Source organism: Piliocolobus tephrosceles, chromosome 11, assembly GCF_002776525.5.
Source record: "Piliocolobus tephrosceles isolate RC106 chromosome 11, ASM277652v3, whole genome shotgun sequence".
In the NCBI taxonomy this organism is placed as follows: Eukaryota; Metazoa; Chordata; class Mammalia; order Primates; family Cercopithecidae; genus Piliocolobus; species Piliocolobus tephrosceles.
The window spans coordinates 9,237,754-9,253,465 of record NC_045444.1 but is presented as its reverse complement, the minus strand read 5'-3'; the positions used below and the strand labels follow the sequence as shown (position 1 = coordinate 9,253,465).

Sequence of the window (15,712 nt, the reverse complement as noted above, 5' to 3'; positions counted from 1 at the left end):
TGGAAACAGCCTTGGACTTGAAGTAGGTCCATCCTCCTCTTCTCTGGGACTCAGAACCTGCCAGCCTTGGCTTTTGTTTTTGCATCTGCAAAGAGGGGGAACCCCTGTGATTGAGAACAGCACCCACACTTGTGTGGAGCGGCAGGGCGTGCTGGACAGGCCAGGCTGAGGCAGGGAAGCCCCTAGAACAGCACTGAGCAGAGGAAGGCCTGAGAGTGCCCTGGGGCTGGGGTGAGGGCAGCCCTCCTCAGTACTATGTTGCATGGGGTGCCTGCTGGCGCTTCAGTGGGCACTTTTGGGTGGGCGTTATCTAAGGCTGACTCTGGGCATTCACTCCTTTGAATAGGAGAAATGACAACAGTACTGTTTGAAGTAATACCTATGATGTGGTTGAGATAAACACATATCTCTCGTAGGCACCATTTACTAGTTCCAGTGTCATAGATGTAGAAACCGAGGACTTTGATTAAGGAATGAATGAATAGCCTGGTTGCATGTTTAGGTTGAGCTGCTCAGACAGGAACAGACATGTAAGAACCTGAAGGCATCCAGAAGAATAAGTCAGCCCCTGTTCCTGGAGTGGAGTCGGGGAAGGCTGCCTAGAGGAGGTGATGTGAAGGGCCAGCATAGTCTGGCATTGCTAAGGGGGCAGAGTTTCCTAATGAAGGCTATGGGGGTGTGTGGTGACCCATGGTTGGTTGCCCTCCCACCCAGCTCAGACCTTCACTTGGCCCCAAGGTGGGTGGGTGCTGGCCAGACCTTCCCCCTCCCCTGCCCTGGTTGCTGGGAGCTGTCACCGCCCCCCACCCACAGCTGTGTCCTGGCTAGGGCTGGGCTGGTGCTCTGCTCCTCCCCAGCACAGGCTGTTCCCCGACTGAGCTCAGGAAGCAGGTGATGAGGGTGGGAGGCGGGTGGGCTGGAGAAGCAGATTCCACCCTGTGTTTATGGCCAGCGTCCTGGAGCTGGGCTGAGAATAGCACCCACACTTGTGTGGAGGGACAGGTGGGCGGAGGGCTGGGGCCAAGGGTGGGGTGCGTGCCTGTGGAGACAGGCTGTCCTCAGCGAGCCCCACCCAGTACAACTGAAGTGGTGGAGGGTCGCCCTGTGTCACTGATGCCCCGCGGCCATGCCCTTGCTGCCGGCCTGCGGGGGTGGCACTGGGATGTGGAGTAGTGGCAAGGCCCATCAGGGCTCCTCATGTGGCCACACAGCGGGTTGCACCAGGCTGGCCTTGCTGGGATGGCCACGATCTTCAGCTGTTCGGTTGATTTCCATGGGGCCTTTTATTGGTTTACCCTTTTCCCAAAGGGGCCCAGGGTAATGGGGTGGCTCGCAGGGTCCCTGCAGAGCTGCAGGCAAGGAGGCTGCAGAGGGGAGCTTGATTGGAGAGAGGAAGGGAGGTGGTTGGTATGTGCTGTTCCAAGGAACTGGCCATGCTGCAGTGGACTGTGAGCCACAGGAGCAGGTACACCAGGTGGCAGGTGCGGGGAAGGCTTGTGTGGGCTGGGGGTGGGGGGAGTAGGGCACTGGGGGCTAGGGTTGGAAGACTGCAGGAACTTTCAGCCCTGGGTTGGGGGGATGGGGGGAATCTGGTGCCAGTGGCTCTGCAGGGCCCTCGTACCTACATGATCATACTTCACCCTTAAACACCCTTGAGGGAGTTCTTGGCTCTGACTAAGTGATGAGACCCAGTAGGTCAGGGAGTTGAGCTTACCTGCCCAGGGCTGCGCAGCCTGGGCCTGCACCTCCTGCCCCAGTAGCGTCTCCTACCAGAAGGGGTCCCTGGCCAGCTGCCCAGACTAAACGCCTTGAGCTGGTCATCCAGAGTGGGCAGTGGGAGGGATTGAGGGGCAGGTGGGTGGGGCCGGGGTGTGATAGAAACCTGACAGTGGGGTGTGTCCAGTTTACCCCAGGGTTCCTGGCCATTGTGTACCCACCTTCCTCCTGGACATCTCTGGGCACTGCAAACTCACTGTGACCCCCAGCTGTTACCCCAACACATGTCCCCATCTGGGGTGATGACCGCCCTTCCCTCTAGTAGCTCAGGTCACAGAGTGTCCTTGCCTCCCACCTGGGTCAGTGCAGTCAGCTTCTGAACAGGCGCCCTGCCCACTGTGCTCCTGAAATCTGCACATGCGGCAGCCTGGGAGCTTTGCCGGCTGCAAAATCAAGGCTTGGCTCAGAGCTTTCCAGGGTTCCACGTTCCATGCTGGGTTTTAAGGGCCAGAGTCTTCCAGGGCCCTCCGTAGTCCTGGCGGCCGAGGCCGCATATGCAGCGGTTAAAGCTCCTCACCGCTGGACCCAGGCCCAGGGTTGGGATCCTGGGTCTGGCTGTGTGGCCCTGGGAAGTCGTTAAGGCCGTGCCTCAGCTTCCTCACCTGCAAAGTGAGCATATAATAGTATTTCCTTCATGAGGTTATGGAGGGGTCCACCATGAGGCTATGGAATCATGCCCAAGGGCTCAGCATGAAGCCTGGCACCTGGTGCTTCAGGGCCTCCTGGTCCTCCCTGCCCCCTGCCACTCTCAGCCACACCAGCTTTGCTGTCCTGTGGTGTCACCTCCATCCATCTCAGGGCCTTTGCACTCACTGCGTCCTCTGCCCGGTGAGCTCTACCTTCTTCCTTCTTCCTTCTTCCTTTCCGGCCTGGTGTCTCGCTCCTTCCTCAGGTCTCTCCTCAGCTGTCACTTCCCTGAGTTCCCTCCTAAGAGCAGCCGCCCTCTCCCCTCGCCCCCAGCCCTTCAGTGCTCTGCTGCATTTTTTTTTTTTTTATTTTAAGAGATAGGGTCTTGCTCTGTCGTCCTGGCTGGAGTGCAGTGGTGTGGTCCTGGATCACTGCATTTTTTGAACTCCTGAACTCAAGCCATCCTCCTGCCCTAGCCTCCCCAGTAGCTAGGACTATAGATGCACACCATCACACTCAGCTAATTAAAAACTATTTTTGGCAGGGGTGGGATCTCACTGTGTTGCCCAGGCTGATCTGGAACTCCTGACCTTAGGCGATCTGCCCTCCTCAGCCTCCCAAAGTTCTGGGATTACAGACGTGAACCACCACACCCACCCGCCCCTGCTGCATTTTTGTTCGCAGGCTCACAGCACCTTTCCACATTGCCTCCCTCCTAGAGTGCTGGCTCCTCCAGGGCAGAGACCTTGCTTGGCTCCCCATAGAGCAGGGCCAGGCACACGGCCACCAGGGCACATTGCTGAGTCTCCAAATGCCTGTTGTGAGGTCAGAGTGCAGCAGGGGAAGCCGCCTTCGTCTTTGGGTGGGAGTTGGCAGGGGGGACCCTGGTTCTGCGCCTCTCCTGCTCTCAAGGAACTGAGTTGTGAGAAGATCCCTCCTGCGTCTGGCCAGCTCACCCACAGTGTGACCACCGCAGCCACCAGCCTCCATAGCCGAGAGGCCACGTCCCAGCTCCGGGGTGGGACTCTTCACAGTGGAGGGGCTGGTGGCTGGGTGGGGAAGAAGCTGGAGGGGGAGGCCTGGGTGCTCGATGGTGGTCTGGGTGGGCCTAACCCTTCTAGAAACTCCTCTATTTGCTGGTGGACACCTGGTTCTGCTGATGGCTAAGAATGGACTCAGCTTGGCATTTGGTCCCGAGGGGAGGGGAGCCAGTCATGATTCAGGGGGTCCTCCAGCCCTCCTGAGTGGAAGGTGGTGGGGTGGCTGATAAAAGCCGTGGGCTTGGGACCGGTGGGCCGCGTGCGGATTCTAGCGCATTGCTTACTGACACGGGAGTCTCGGTTTCCTCACTGTGAAACGTCTCCCTCCCCTCGTGGGATTTTGAGCACACGTGGTCTTTGGATGAGTGGTTCCTGCTCTGCCATCCGTCCGGCACTGCCCTTGGCTGGTCCAGCCCCACTGGTCACTCTGAGTGTGCTCACCCCAGCCCCCTCCCGACCTGACTCTGGCCCCTGCTGCCTCCACTCATGCTGTGTGCTCTGCTCTGGGCTCCCCAGGCCACCGCAGCCCACCCTGGCTTCCTCTGGGGTCCGCGTGGCACCATCCTGGCTGCAGGCCATAGGCTTATCTACAGAACCAGCTGGAATTTCAGGCACCCTGGGAGGGATGAGAGAGAGGACGGGGAGGGGGCCTTCCTGGCCTGGAGTCAGCCGGACACTCCTCTGGGGCGAGAGCCTTCCCTGCCAGCTGCAGAGATGAGTGTGGAGGAGGAGGCCTGCCACTTCCCCTCCCCTCCCATCTTTCTCAGGGGCAGGCCCGGGCTGCCGGCTGTCATGCAGAAAGCACTTCCAGGGGCCGGCCGGGCTGGGAGGGCTCTCCGGGTGTTCGTTTTTGACCAGCAAGGCATTGTTGTAGGGCTGACGTAATTGGTCAAGTTTTTATTGTCAGTTAAGGATGTAAAAGAGAAAATCCAACACCACTTTTTGCTCTCACCAGTGTTTTCACAATGGAAAGGGAAAAATCACCAAAAAGAGGAAGGAGATGATCATTTTAGAGTGACAGCCTCCCAAGAGAGGCCAGGCAGCTTCCTCAGTCAGCTGTTCTGAGCAGGCCACCACGGAAAAGTGTGATGAGTCTTTGTGGACTGGTGTCAGGGGACAGAGCATGGGGGCTTGTCAAAAAGGTGGATCGCCACGTCGGGGCGAGGCCAGGGGCTTCCTGACTTGTGAAAAAGATGGATCACTGGCTGGGTGCGGTGGCTCATACCTGTAATCCCAGCACTTTGGGAGGTCGAGGTGGGCGGATCACGAGGTCAGGAGTTCGAAAACAGCCTGGCCAGCATGGTGAAACCCCCATCTCTACTAAAAATACAAAAATTAGCCAGGCGTGGTGACGTGCACCTGTAGTCCCAGCTACTCTGGAGGCCCAGGCAGGAGAATTGCTTGAATCCGGGAGGCGGAGGTTGTGGTGAGACGAGATTGCACCACTGCACTCCAGCCTGGGCAACAGAGCAAGACTCTGTCTAAAAAAAAAGATGGATCAACATGTTGGGGCAAGGCCAGGCCTTCCTGGGAGGAATGTCTTCCCGGTTTTGTATTTCATAGCAAAAATCTTTGTCAGCTTTGCATTCTAATCCACAAGTTGTCTATGTTTGTTATGTCACAAAAGTGTTTTCTTTACCAGTTCGATCTTTGGATCAAAGCAAGATGGAATGTGAATCTTCTTCAGCAAGCTCCAGACATACCACCCGCTCCCCCTCAGTGTCTGTGTGCCCCAGTTTGGGAGTCAAAAGTTGAGTCTGGGCTTTGGAATTGATCAGGTGTGGTATCCTGGCTCTACTGTTCATTAGCTGAGTGACCGCCCTGACCCTCGGTTTCTTCATCTATAAAATGGGACCAAGAGTCGCCACCTCAGGGTGGCCTAGGGATATGAGCCCAACGGGGAGGGGGTTCAAAGGTGGTGGGGCCCCCAAGGTGAATCATTGGAGGAGAGATTACCTGGTGGTCATGATTTGTGCTGCGAACTTTGTGGAGCTTACCTGGAGGGGCACATGTGGGGCCCTCAGCTGGGCTCCGTAGGGAAGGAATGGGGAAGGTTCCTGTCCGGAGTGAGAACAGAGCTGGCAGCATCTCCCTCAAGGGAAGGCAAGTTGACAGACGCCTGTCCCCAGAGCCAGCCCCTCCTGCCACCACCTCATATCCAGCCCGGGGGTCATGGAGGCCCCAGGTACGGGGGCACAGAGGAGCCAGGGAAGGGGGCTGAGGCCTGGCTCAGGTTCCCCCTTTCGGAGCAGCCCTGAGAGTGTGAGCTGAGGGGGAGGACCCCGTTCCCCCAGAGGTGCTGGGCCCTTCCTGGTGGGGTGCATCTTGCTGCCCTGGGCTCGCACTTGCTTTCCCCATCTCTTGTTTTCTTTCCGGCTCCTTCCTCATTACGGGCTCTCCCCGGCCTCCCTCTGCCTCTTGCTTGTCTCTGTGGCTTCTTTGTGGTTCCCCCACCTTCCTACTGTGCCCAGGAGCGACTGGAAGGCCGTGAACAGGTGGCTGTGCCAGGGAGGGTGTGCGTGAGCGTGTGTGGGCGTCATCTCACGCTGGGGCGCCTGCTGCGTGTACATGGCCGAGCTTGCTCTGCTGTGTGGGGCCCTGAGGGCCGGGGAGCATTCTGACCTCCTGATGGAATGCACTTATCTATAACGTGGTGCCTTTGAGAAGTTGGAAGGCATAGCCTGAAGGGTGGCTAGCCACTCAGAAGTGTGCTGTGTGTTCTGGGCTTGCTTCCTGGGACTCACTTCCCATTGCCCCTGGGCTCTGCTCCTCAGCAGGAACCTGGGCCACTTCTCCCCTTTGCAGGCAGAGCTGGGGCTGCTGCAAGAGGGCCCAGCTGACTGTAGCTTTCTCAGGGAGTCTGGGACCCTCATTCTAGCCCTTCTGTCCTCGGCTGCAGGTCTGGGTGCCCTCCCCTCCCAGCCTAAGGGTGCAGCAGCAGCTCTGGCGGGGGATGGGTGGGGGGCGGGTGGGGAGAACAAGGCCTCAATCGTCACCATCAGAGTGCTAGCTTCTGGGTTAAGCACTGCTGCTCTGAAGTGGCAGAGCTGCCGACACCTCTGTACATGTGACTTCACTGGGTGCTGAGGAGGGAGAGAGTCCCTGGGCTGGATGAGACCAGGAAGCTGCCCCTTGTGCAATCACCAGCCTGGGGCAGGTGCCACAGCCCACAGGCAGTGTGGCCTCCGAAGGAACACTGCGGTGGACTCAGAGGGCAGCTGCTACGCCATGGGTCTGTCTCCTTTCCCACTTCTTGAAGTAGACAGACCTGAGTGATGATGCTTGTTCACCGCCACCACAAAGCCACAGAATCTGAGCTCTGCTGCTTAGCTGCAGAGCCAAATCCTTTAGTGCCTCAGCCTTTCCTTTCTTATCTCTAAAGTAGGGGTAATAATCTGCGGCTCTGAGCAAGACGGAAAGCTGAAATGCCTAAGAGCAATCAGCACGCCTCTCCACTAAAGGAAATCGTGGCTCCTTGGAGTAATGGCTGATTCCAGGGCTGGGGCAGGGACAGTGCAGGCTGAGCCTGGAGCATCTGCTAGTGTCAGAAAGGAAGGAAGCGCCCGCAGACGAATGAGGACGTGTCCGAAACCTCCCACTGGTTGCACTTGGGACGTATGAGCATCAGAATGAATAATGAACGCAAAACGAAGGACTCACGATATCCTCACCGCCCTCCTCGCAAAGGCAAGACTAGGGGAAGCTCGTCTTTGTGGAATGCCGGGTCACGTGGAGGAGATTGGGTAACAACAGCGGGTTCCAGCCAAGATGATATTGCAGTGCTTCTCAGACTTCACTGCGCATACGGTGCACCAGAGGGACTTGTTAAAGGGAACACTCTGGTTCAGCAGGTCTGCAGTTTTCTCTCTCCCCCAGGCCCGCGGAAGACCGTGATGCAGCTGCCCACAGACCTCACACTGAACAGCAAAGCATGATGGATCGTAAAGGCAGTGTGCAAAAAGTTCAGCGACTTTTTGCCTTGCCACAGTGACCGTGATTGCCCTGCAGATGACTAAGAGAAAAGTGACCTTTCTTTCCAAGAGACCCGGCAAACACGACTCAGACCCAGCGGTGGAGCTTAACACAGCTGTAGTGCTGTCGGAAGGCTCAGCCTCGCTCTGCAGGACTCTCGCGAAAGCAGCATTCAAGCTGAACTTCCTCACAAGGAAACAATCAGATGGATCCACAGTGTGGGGCATTCTCTAGGCGATGGGTTTGCACTCTTAAAAAGATACCAGTATTGCGAAAGGAAAAAATAAAAAAGGATAACTGATAAATAGGCATACGGGGAATATTGTGGACTAAAGGAACAAGAGACCCGATAATCAGAAGTAATATGTGAGCCACAGTTGGATCCTAGACCCAGACACAAAGAGCATTTGGGGGACACCCAAGGATATTTGAATGTGGACCGTGTGTTAGATGGTATTTTAAAATACATATTGGACGTACTGGGGGTGCTCATGGTATCATGGGCATTTCAGAGCATGTTCTTGTTCTTAGGAAATCTGTTGGAGTATTTAGGGGTGAAGTATTCTGGAGTGAAGGTCATCCCAGTGACCCTTCCGCTGCTTACCTTCTGTTGGCTGGGCAAATATACAAATGCAGGAACTGTTTATATAGAGAAAAAAGTGACTGGGCGCGGTGGCTTGTACCTGCAATCCCAGCACTTTGTGGGGGCTGAGGTGGGAGGATCACTTGAGGCTAGGAGTTCGAGACTAGCCTCGGCAACATAGTGAGGTCCTGTCTCTACAAAAAGTAAAAATACTAGCTAGGCACAGTGGCCTGTAGTCCCAGCTACTTGGGACGCTGAGATGGGTGGATCGTTTAAACCCAGGAAGTCTAGGCTGCTGTGAGTCGTGATTGAGCCACGTACTCTAGCTTGGACAACATAGCAAGAAAAGAGAAAAGCAGAAAAAGAAAAAGGAAAGAAAGAAAAAAGCAAATGAATGTGGCCACGTGGTAACAGTTGATTGGTGAATCTGGGTGAAGGGTAGATGATAGTCCCTATAGTATCCTCTCCACGTTCTTTGAGGTTTATACTTTGCAAATAAGGAGGTGGGAGGTTCACATGAGATGTGGAGGTGAGTGGTGGGCTGAGAACCTCTTTTCCTCCCTCTGCTCTCTCGCTGGGGCTGCTGCGGCCTCCTGCCTGGTACCTAGATTGTTGGAGGCCACCGAGATCCTCCAGCTGGAGGTGCGGAGCAGGCTTAGGCGGCTCCACTGTCAGAGTGGGGATGGGGAGGTGTGAGCAGAGCCGGGAGAGGGGGTCCTGTGCGTCTGGATGCAGGGGCAGCTCGCATTTGAGAGGTGGACTTGGAGGAGGGTTATGTGCTGGGGAACTAGGTGACGATGGGGTCTGTAGGACTGTCCTCAGACTGGCTCCCTCTGCCCCTGGGAGTTTAATACTCCCCTTGTACCCCTTTCACCACTGCCACCCCAGCCTGATGTGCCAGACAGCAGGCAGCCTCTCGGGGCAGGAGAGGGGAGGTGGAGGGCCTTGTATCCCTTCCCCTGCCTGGGTGCCCACCATGGCCTGCCCATACCAACCCTGGTCTCGGTGCAGACTTGTCCTGTGATGTCCCTGGCATCTCCAGCTGAGTCCCTGCAAGACCTCAGAGCTTGTGACCAGGGAAGCCTTCAGCTGGCCGTCCTGCCCTCTGTATCCCCTGCAGGGGCCCCTGGAGCACCAGGGCAGAAAGATCCCCAAGACCAGCCCTGTGTCATCAGCCACAGCTCCCCAGCTTGGCTGACCCGAGCGGTGTGTGGGAGAGGGTGGAGGACGAGGGGCAAGGAGAGATTGACAGAGGGACAGCCCCCAGGAGTCAGGGAGCGATCCTGGACCCAGAGGTGGGGGGCGGGGGTTGGGAGAAGTATCGCCTTTGTCCTGTTATAGGGGCCCTCCCTTTCACCTCTTGGGGTGTCCCCCTTGGGACTGGGCCCGGGGAAAGCCTGGCCGGGTGTCTGACAGTGGCCTTCCCCCTGCCCGCCCTCCCGTCCTCTGTGTCTGCCTGCCTGGGGAGCCTCGGTGTGAGAACGCCAGGGCAGGAGGGTGTGCATCCTGTCCCTGTGGCCCCTAACCGCAGGCTCTGCTGGGAGGAAGGGGCAAGACGGGGCTCACTTCTCAGCCCGCCCTTCCTGTGCAGGCAAGTGGGGAAGAGATGATGCGGAAGGTGAGGGCCTTATGCATTTTCTGGGGTCTCAGCAGCTGGGTGGTGGGTGCCTGGGAGGGAGATTTGCTGGATGAGGCCCCCCTTCCATGTGTGTGGCTGGGGTGGGGTGTTGGGAACTCTGCAGCCACTGAGATGCCTCCAGCCGCAGCAGGGACGAGGGGTGCCGCTGGCTGGTGGAGGAGCCCCTAGCCAGGTCCCTGGCCAGGACCAGAGTGACTGGGAATGCGGCCCTCACCCCTCCTCCCTTGGGCTTTCCTCCTGGGCCCCTGGGCTGGTCTTTCTCATGGCCCAGGGAAGTGCTTACCCCTGCCCTGGGCTATGCCATTCAGACTGTGGGTGTGCGTCCCACAAGTGCCGGGGTCCCACTGGTCTCTGGGGCTGACGGAGGGATCAGAGACCCCAGGAGGGGCTGCTGGGGCCCAGCCGGGTGAGCCCGAAGACCCGGCCCTCCTCACTGTGGCGGCTGGAACTCCCAGCCCCTCCTGCCTGGATGGTGTCAGGCTGTGTCCTGATTTGTTTGTGCTCACCTGCCATCTGTCACATGGAGATGAGGACACTTCCCTTCTGAGGAGGCGGCCTTGGTGACTTGAAGTGCATGCATGGTGGGTGGGTGCTGTACGTGGTGAGCTGCTCCTGGCTCAAACAAGACAGGCCTGGGCGCCCTTCCTCCCTCTGGTTCGGTGGTCATGCACTGGCTATGCCCCATGACTCACGCTGTGGGTCAGGGCCTTGCCTGCCACGCGGGGGCTGTTGGAGGGTGGCAGGACTCCCTGTACCCACAGGGAGTGGCTGATGCCAGGGCCTTCTGCCCTCTCACTGAGCCATGAAAAAGGCCTTGGCGGATGGCTGGGGAGGGGCCCCCGCCCACGGGACGCTCCCACTGAGCCCTTGTGGGCCCTGGCGCCAGAGGCACGGCGCCAACTCAGTGAACCTCCCAGCCTTTCTAGGGAGGAGCCTTGGGCTGGTTGCCTTCCACAGCCGAGGCTGAACCCTGTGGATGTTTGCAGGAGGAGGTTCTGGAGCTGGCCACAGGGCTACACTTTGTCATTCCTGCCAGCTGCCCCCCCTCCCTGCCCTGCCCTGGGGTGTCCCCTCCAAGGCACTTTAGCTCCACTCACATCTGGCCTTGGGTTAAGGACGTGGTGAGAGGAAGCTTTGATAGGAGGTGATTGGGCGTGGCACTGATAAGGCTGCTGGGGCTGTCGGCTCTGTGACTGCCTCTGCTTCCTGGGCCTCTGTGTGTCCCGTCCTCTGCCAAGTTATCAAAGGCTCCCCTTTGTTTATCCCAGAGCGAGTGTGCCTGGTAAGTGTGTGATAAGTGGAGGTGGAACTGACTAAGGTGCCCTCCCCCAGTAACCCTGGACAGAGTGCAAATCCTGGCCTGTGCCGCCAGGCCCTCCTCCTCACCCAACTCTGCTCATCCTTCAAAACCCAGCACAACTGTCCTGCCCAGCTTTCCTGAGTCGCTGCTGGGCCAGCCCCACCTGGACACCTGGAGTCCCCTGTGCCCCTCAGTGGTCTGCCTATGAGCTCAACACAGGGGAGGCCCCACTAACCATGTGTGGAACGGATGGGGTGGGAGATCTGTGTGCCAAGCCTCATGGCCTTGTCCCAGCTCCTGTTCTGGGGCAGGGGGTGCCCAGCTTGTTTTTCCCTGTGGTAGCCACACCAGGAGCTCCTTGAGGATGGGGACCCCAGGCCACATCCCTCATGGATGAAATGGGGGTATGTGCAGTGAGGATGGCATGTGGTCGAGGCCAGCCTCGCCCATCAGTCTTCCCTGGGTCTTGGCCATGCTGTGGCCTTGTTGTTCGTCCCATTTCCAAGGTAGGGGCACTGGAGCACTGAGAGCTTCAGCAGCCTGAGGTCCTGCAGAGTGGGGAGACCGGCTCAGCCTCAGGCTTCTGTGCTGTCACGCTGTCACGCCCTCCACCCTTCAGGGCTGAGGACTTTCTGTACATTACCTTTCCATTTTGCCTGGGAGGAGCCTGAGACTGAGAGGCAGGGTGTTTTGTTTAGGGTCGTGTCTCTGCCCTCAAAGCCCATAGCTCAGATGAGCAGCAGCCACCAAGAATACCTTGTGTCTGTCCTGTGCTTAGCCCTGTGTGGGTGTCAGGGATGCAGAGATGACTGGAAGACTGTCCCTGACCTCAAGCTCTTCCTTCAGGGTAAGGGAGCGAGGCACACAGGCACATCACATAGCAGTGAGGAGGCTCCCAGGCTCTGAGTGGTACAGAGTGTTGTGAGGGAAGAAGAGATCAGGGACAGTTCACACTGATGTCACCGAAGTAAGGTTTTGAAGGATGCATAGGAGTTTGCCATGTGCAGGTAGAGTGTGCACATCTGTGACTTCTGTCTTGCATCTTGGGATGCCATCAGCCTGGACCCAGTGTGAGGGCTGGTGGTGTCAGTCAGGCCCATCCCCCAGCTGTGTGAAGGCTGCTCTGCAGGCCTTTTAATAATTTGCCATTTCTTGAATATCATGGGCCAGGTACTGCTCTGCATGTTATAGACGTGATCTTTGTGATCTTTGATGAGGGTGCCAGTGTTCACTTCATTTTGTAGATTGAGGCTCAGAGAGTAGCCATCTCTTTTCCCAAGGGTCTTCTCACCGATGGCTGGAGTCTTACCTGGGCTGGGAAATCTCCCCGGTTCTCCAGCTGTCTGTGCAGAGCACACAGCAGTGTTTGGGAACTGGGTCGAGCGTGTGTCTGTCTCTGTACAGCTTGGGAGCCCTGGGGGCCAGTGTGGGTGGAGTAGACTGGGGACGTTTGCTGGCTGAGTGTGTCTGTCTTCCTGGGGAGAGGGAGAGCAGGGCGTGGAGGGGGTGTCCTGCCTGGTGCTCCTGCTTTGGGAGCTGGCCAGTTGCTGCCCTGTTTCTGAGAGCTTCTGGCTATCTTTGGTGGCTCTGGTAGACTTCTGGCAGTTCTTTTCCATCCGGTGGTCTATTCCTCTCTTTCGGGGGGGGGATGCTGTGGGGCGGGCACCTGAGCAGAGAGGCTGAGTCGCCCACCCAAGCTCTGCGCTGAGCCGGGTGAGGCACCTCCCCAGCTCAGCCCACTTTCTGGAGCATCCCTTCTGGATGTGGCTGCCAGGGAGGGGCAGCAGTGGGGAGCCTGTGAGTTGTGCAGTGTCCATTTTCTTGCTCATGTGGGTCTTGTTTTGGTTTTTCTCTCATCCCAGCATTAGCCCTTGGCATCCAACTGCACTTGCCCAATGTGTCCTGCTGGTTCCTGCTGGTTCAGGGCCTGCTCTGCTGTTGCCTGTGGCATTCATGGGCCTTGGACCCAGGGAATAGAGTCATGCAGAGAAGTGAGGCTGCCCCTGCTTGGCCCCTCCCCTGCTTGGCTCACTTTTCAGCTGCCAGGGTGGGGGCGGAGCACCCAGGGGTGCAGTGTGAGACCGCTGTGTCCTGACCGCTATAGAACAGCATCATCATCGGTGGCTGCCTCCCAGTGCCCACCTGCCCCCTGCTGCCACTCTCACCTTCCCACACCATCCTCTGTGACCTCTAGTCACCTTGAGCAATTCAAAACTCCCCAGTAAGATGCTCCATCTCTGTGGTCTCCTTACCTTTGTTGCAACCTCTCCCCTCTGTCTGAGCTGCCACCCACTCCAGGAAGTCCCACTGACTGCCCAGGCTAGATGAGATCACCGCAGGGTCCCACAGCCTTAAGTCATGTCTGTCATGTCAAGACAGAGACCCACATCTCATTCTTCTCTGCTGCACCAGCCAAGGTGCCCAAGGCCAGGCACAGAGCAGGTGCTTGGTGAGAGATGGCCAAGAGCAGCTGGCCTTGCCAAGGCTCCTGGACCGGGCAGGGGGAGTGCAGCAGGGCAGCATAGGCCTTGAAAGGGTCAGCAGGGTGGGAAGGGTCCTGGCTCTGTCCTGGTACCAGGCATCCCTTGGTCCGGGACTCTGGCCTGGGCCCTGGGCAGACAAAGCTGATGTTCCTGGCAGCATGGGCTGGCTCTGGGTCTTGGAAGGGAGGGTATGTCTGCAGACCTGCTGGCCTCGGCAGCTGCCGGGCTGGCCTCTTGCTCCTGGGGCTCCCCTCTGCTTCTGGGCCCACCTTTTTCTCCCTTCGCTTTCCACTCACACCCCCTACCCCCGTTTCCTTCTCATTCTTGTGAGGCCTTGCCCACTGCCTGGGAGAGGCCTCTGCCGAGACATCAGCGTTGGCCTTTCTGCTGCCATGATGGAGATGCCTCCCGGGCTGCAAACGGGTGTGTCCCGCCACCATCCTGGTCTTCCTCTCTGCTCTCCTGCAAACACATCTGGCACTCCTCATCGCTTTTCTGTGCCTCAGTTCTTTGTCTTTTTCTTCTCCTGCTCTTTCCTACCATGCCCCCCTCACCACTCTTTGCCTCTGTATTTTGTCTCCCTGCTCCCACCTCTCTCTCCGTCATGTGGAGCTCTGGGGTTGGAGGAGCAGGGCCCAGAGAGGGAAGTCTGGGAGAGCATGGTGGTCAGCAGATGCTCTCAGGGTCCTGCGCCAGCGCCCTCCTTTCCTAGAGCTTTCCCCTCTCCTGGCGTGGCTCCCCTTCTCTGCCCTTGCCCACCCATCCTTCACCTCCTTCACCTCCCCCTCCCCCTCCCGACGCAGCTGAAGGAGGAGGACAGCTGCCACTCATCATGGGGGGCTGTGGAAGGTCCGCCTCTGAGACTCTTGGTTGGGAGCAGAGCTAGTGGCTGTGCGCTCATGTGTGTGTCCTTGTGTGTTGTGTGTGTAGGCTGTGCAGAGCAGAGTGCCCGGGGCAGGTCACATCCAAAAACCCAGTCAGATTGGAAGCAGACTCCGCGTGGGCCCCCGGCAGTTCCCGGCCACCCCTCGCTGACCTCCTGGTTCCAGGATGGCTCCTGCTGGTTCAGGGCCTGCTCTGCTGTTGCCGGTGGCATTCATGGGCCTTGGACCCAGGGAATAGAGTCATGCAGAGAAGTGAGGCTGCCCCTGCTTGGCCCCTCCCCTGCTTGGCTCACTTTTCAGCTGCCAGGGTGGGGGCGGAGCACCCAGGGGTGCAGTGTGAGATCAGCAAGGAGGGTGCCCGATCCTTCCTGCTGTCTTTGAAGCCTCCCTCCTCCTGGCTGTGGTTACTACGTCAAGCCTGTCCTGAGCTCCATTTTTGGCCTGTTGTCGAGCCCTGGGTAGAGGGTGGGGAGGCCCGAAGACCTGGTGGATCCAGCCATGCCCCGGGGGATTGCAGCCCTGGGTGGGGACCCTGGGCTGGGTAACGGTGGCTAGAGGCTTCCCAGACCCCGGTCTGTGCTGTTGGTGACTGAGCATTCTTGGTTTGGCCACTCTCCTTTCCAAGGTAACACGCTCCCCTTCTATCTTGGCTTCGGCAGGTTCTCCAGAAGCTGGGGAAGGCAGATGAGACCAAGGATGAGCAGTTTGAGCAGTGCGTCCAGAATTTCAACAAGCAGCTGGTGAGTGTGGGTGGCCCTTGGCCTTAGGGAGTTTGTGAAAATTCGGCTGCCAGGTGGAAAATGGCACAAGCTGAATTTGTGGAGTACGAGAGCTTGGAGGAGGATAATCAGTTGGGCTGACAAGATCATGTAAGACTTCCTGGAGAAGGCAGCCCTGGCCATGCATGCTGGGAAAGAAGAGGGTTGGGGTGTGTACGCTTTAGGTCCTTGGTAGGAGGCATAGAAAGGGTAGTGGGGGGAGGGGGAGGGTGGGATAGGAGCAGGCAATAGATTGTGGCTAGACTTGGGGAAACTTTGCACATCAGGGGCAAGTGGGAGCTATTGAAGCTTCTTGCCAGGAGAGTGGCATCTGCAGTGGTTAGCATGGGGGCAGAGCAGACTGGATTTGATTTGGGCATCTGCTGAGCATGGTGTGTGCCTGGCTCTGTGGCAGGCTGAAGGCTGGGCTGTTGGGAGGCGTCCACAGCCATCTCCAATTGGCCCGGGAGCATTCTGAGAGAGGGCTGAGAGCAGCTGGGAGGGCCGGGGAGCAGCTGGGAGGGCCTGGGAGCATTCTGGGAGAGGGCCAGGGAGCATTCTGGGAGAGGACTGGGAGCATTCTGGGAGATGGCCGGGAGTAGCTGGGAGGGCTGGGAGCAGCTGGGAGAGGGCCGGGAGCATTTGGGAGA

General features: G+C 58.2%; 1 protein-coding gene across 15 annotated transcripts in view; it reads left to right on the top strand.

The window, feature by feature from the left end:
• The window catches only part of BIN1 (bridging integrator 1), a 63,801-nt gene that overhangs the window by 15,580 nt on the left and 32,509 nt on the right, over positions 1–15,712 (top strand). For 7 of the 15 annotated variants that reach the window (XM_023225622.3, XM_023225620.3, XM_023225618.3 and 4 more), the window contains exon 2: positions 14,964–15,044. In XM_023225622.3, coding sequence (XP_023081390.1) covers positions 14,964–15,044 — 81 coding nt within the window. Of the gene's footprint in view, positions 1–8,499; positions 8,528–9,269; positions 9,617–14,304; positions 14,557–14,963; positions 15,045–15,712 lie in introns of those variants that run through there. The other 8 variants (XM_023225616.1, XM_023225615.1, XM_023225614.1 and 5 more) reach the window with 3 other exon arrangements.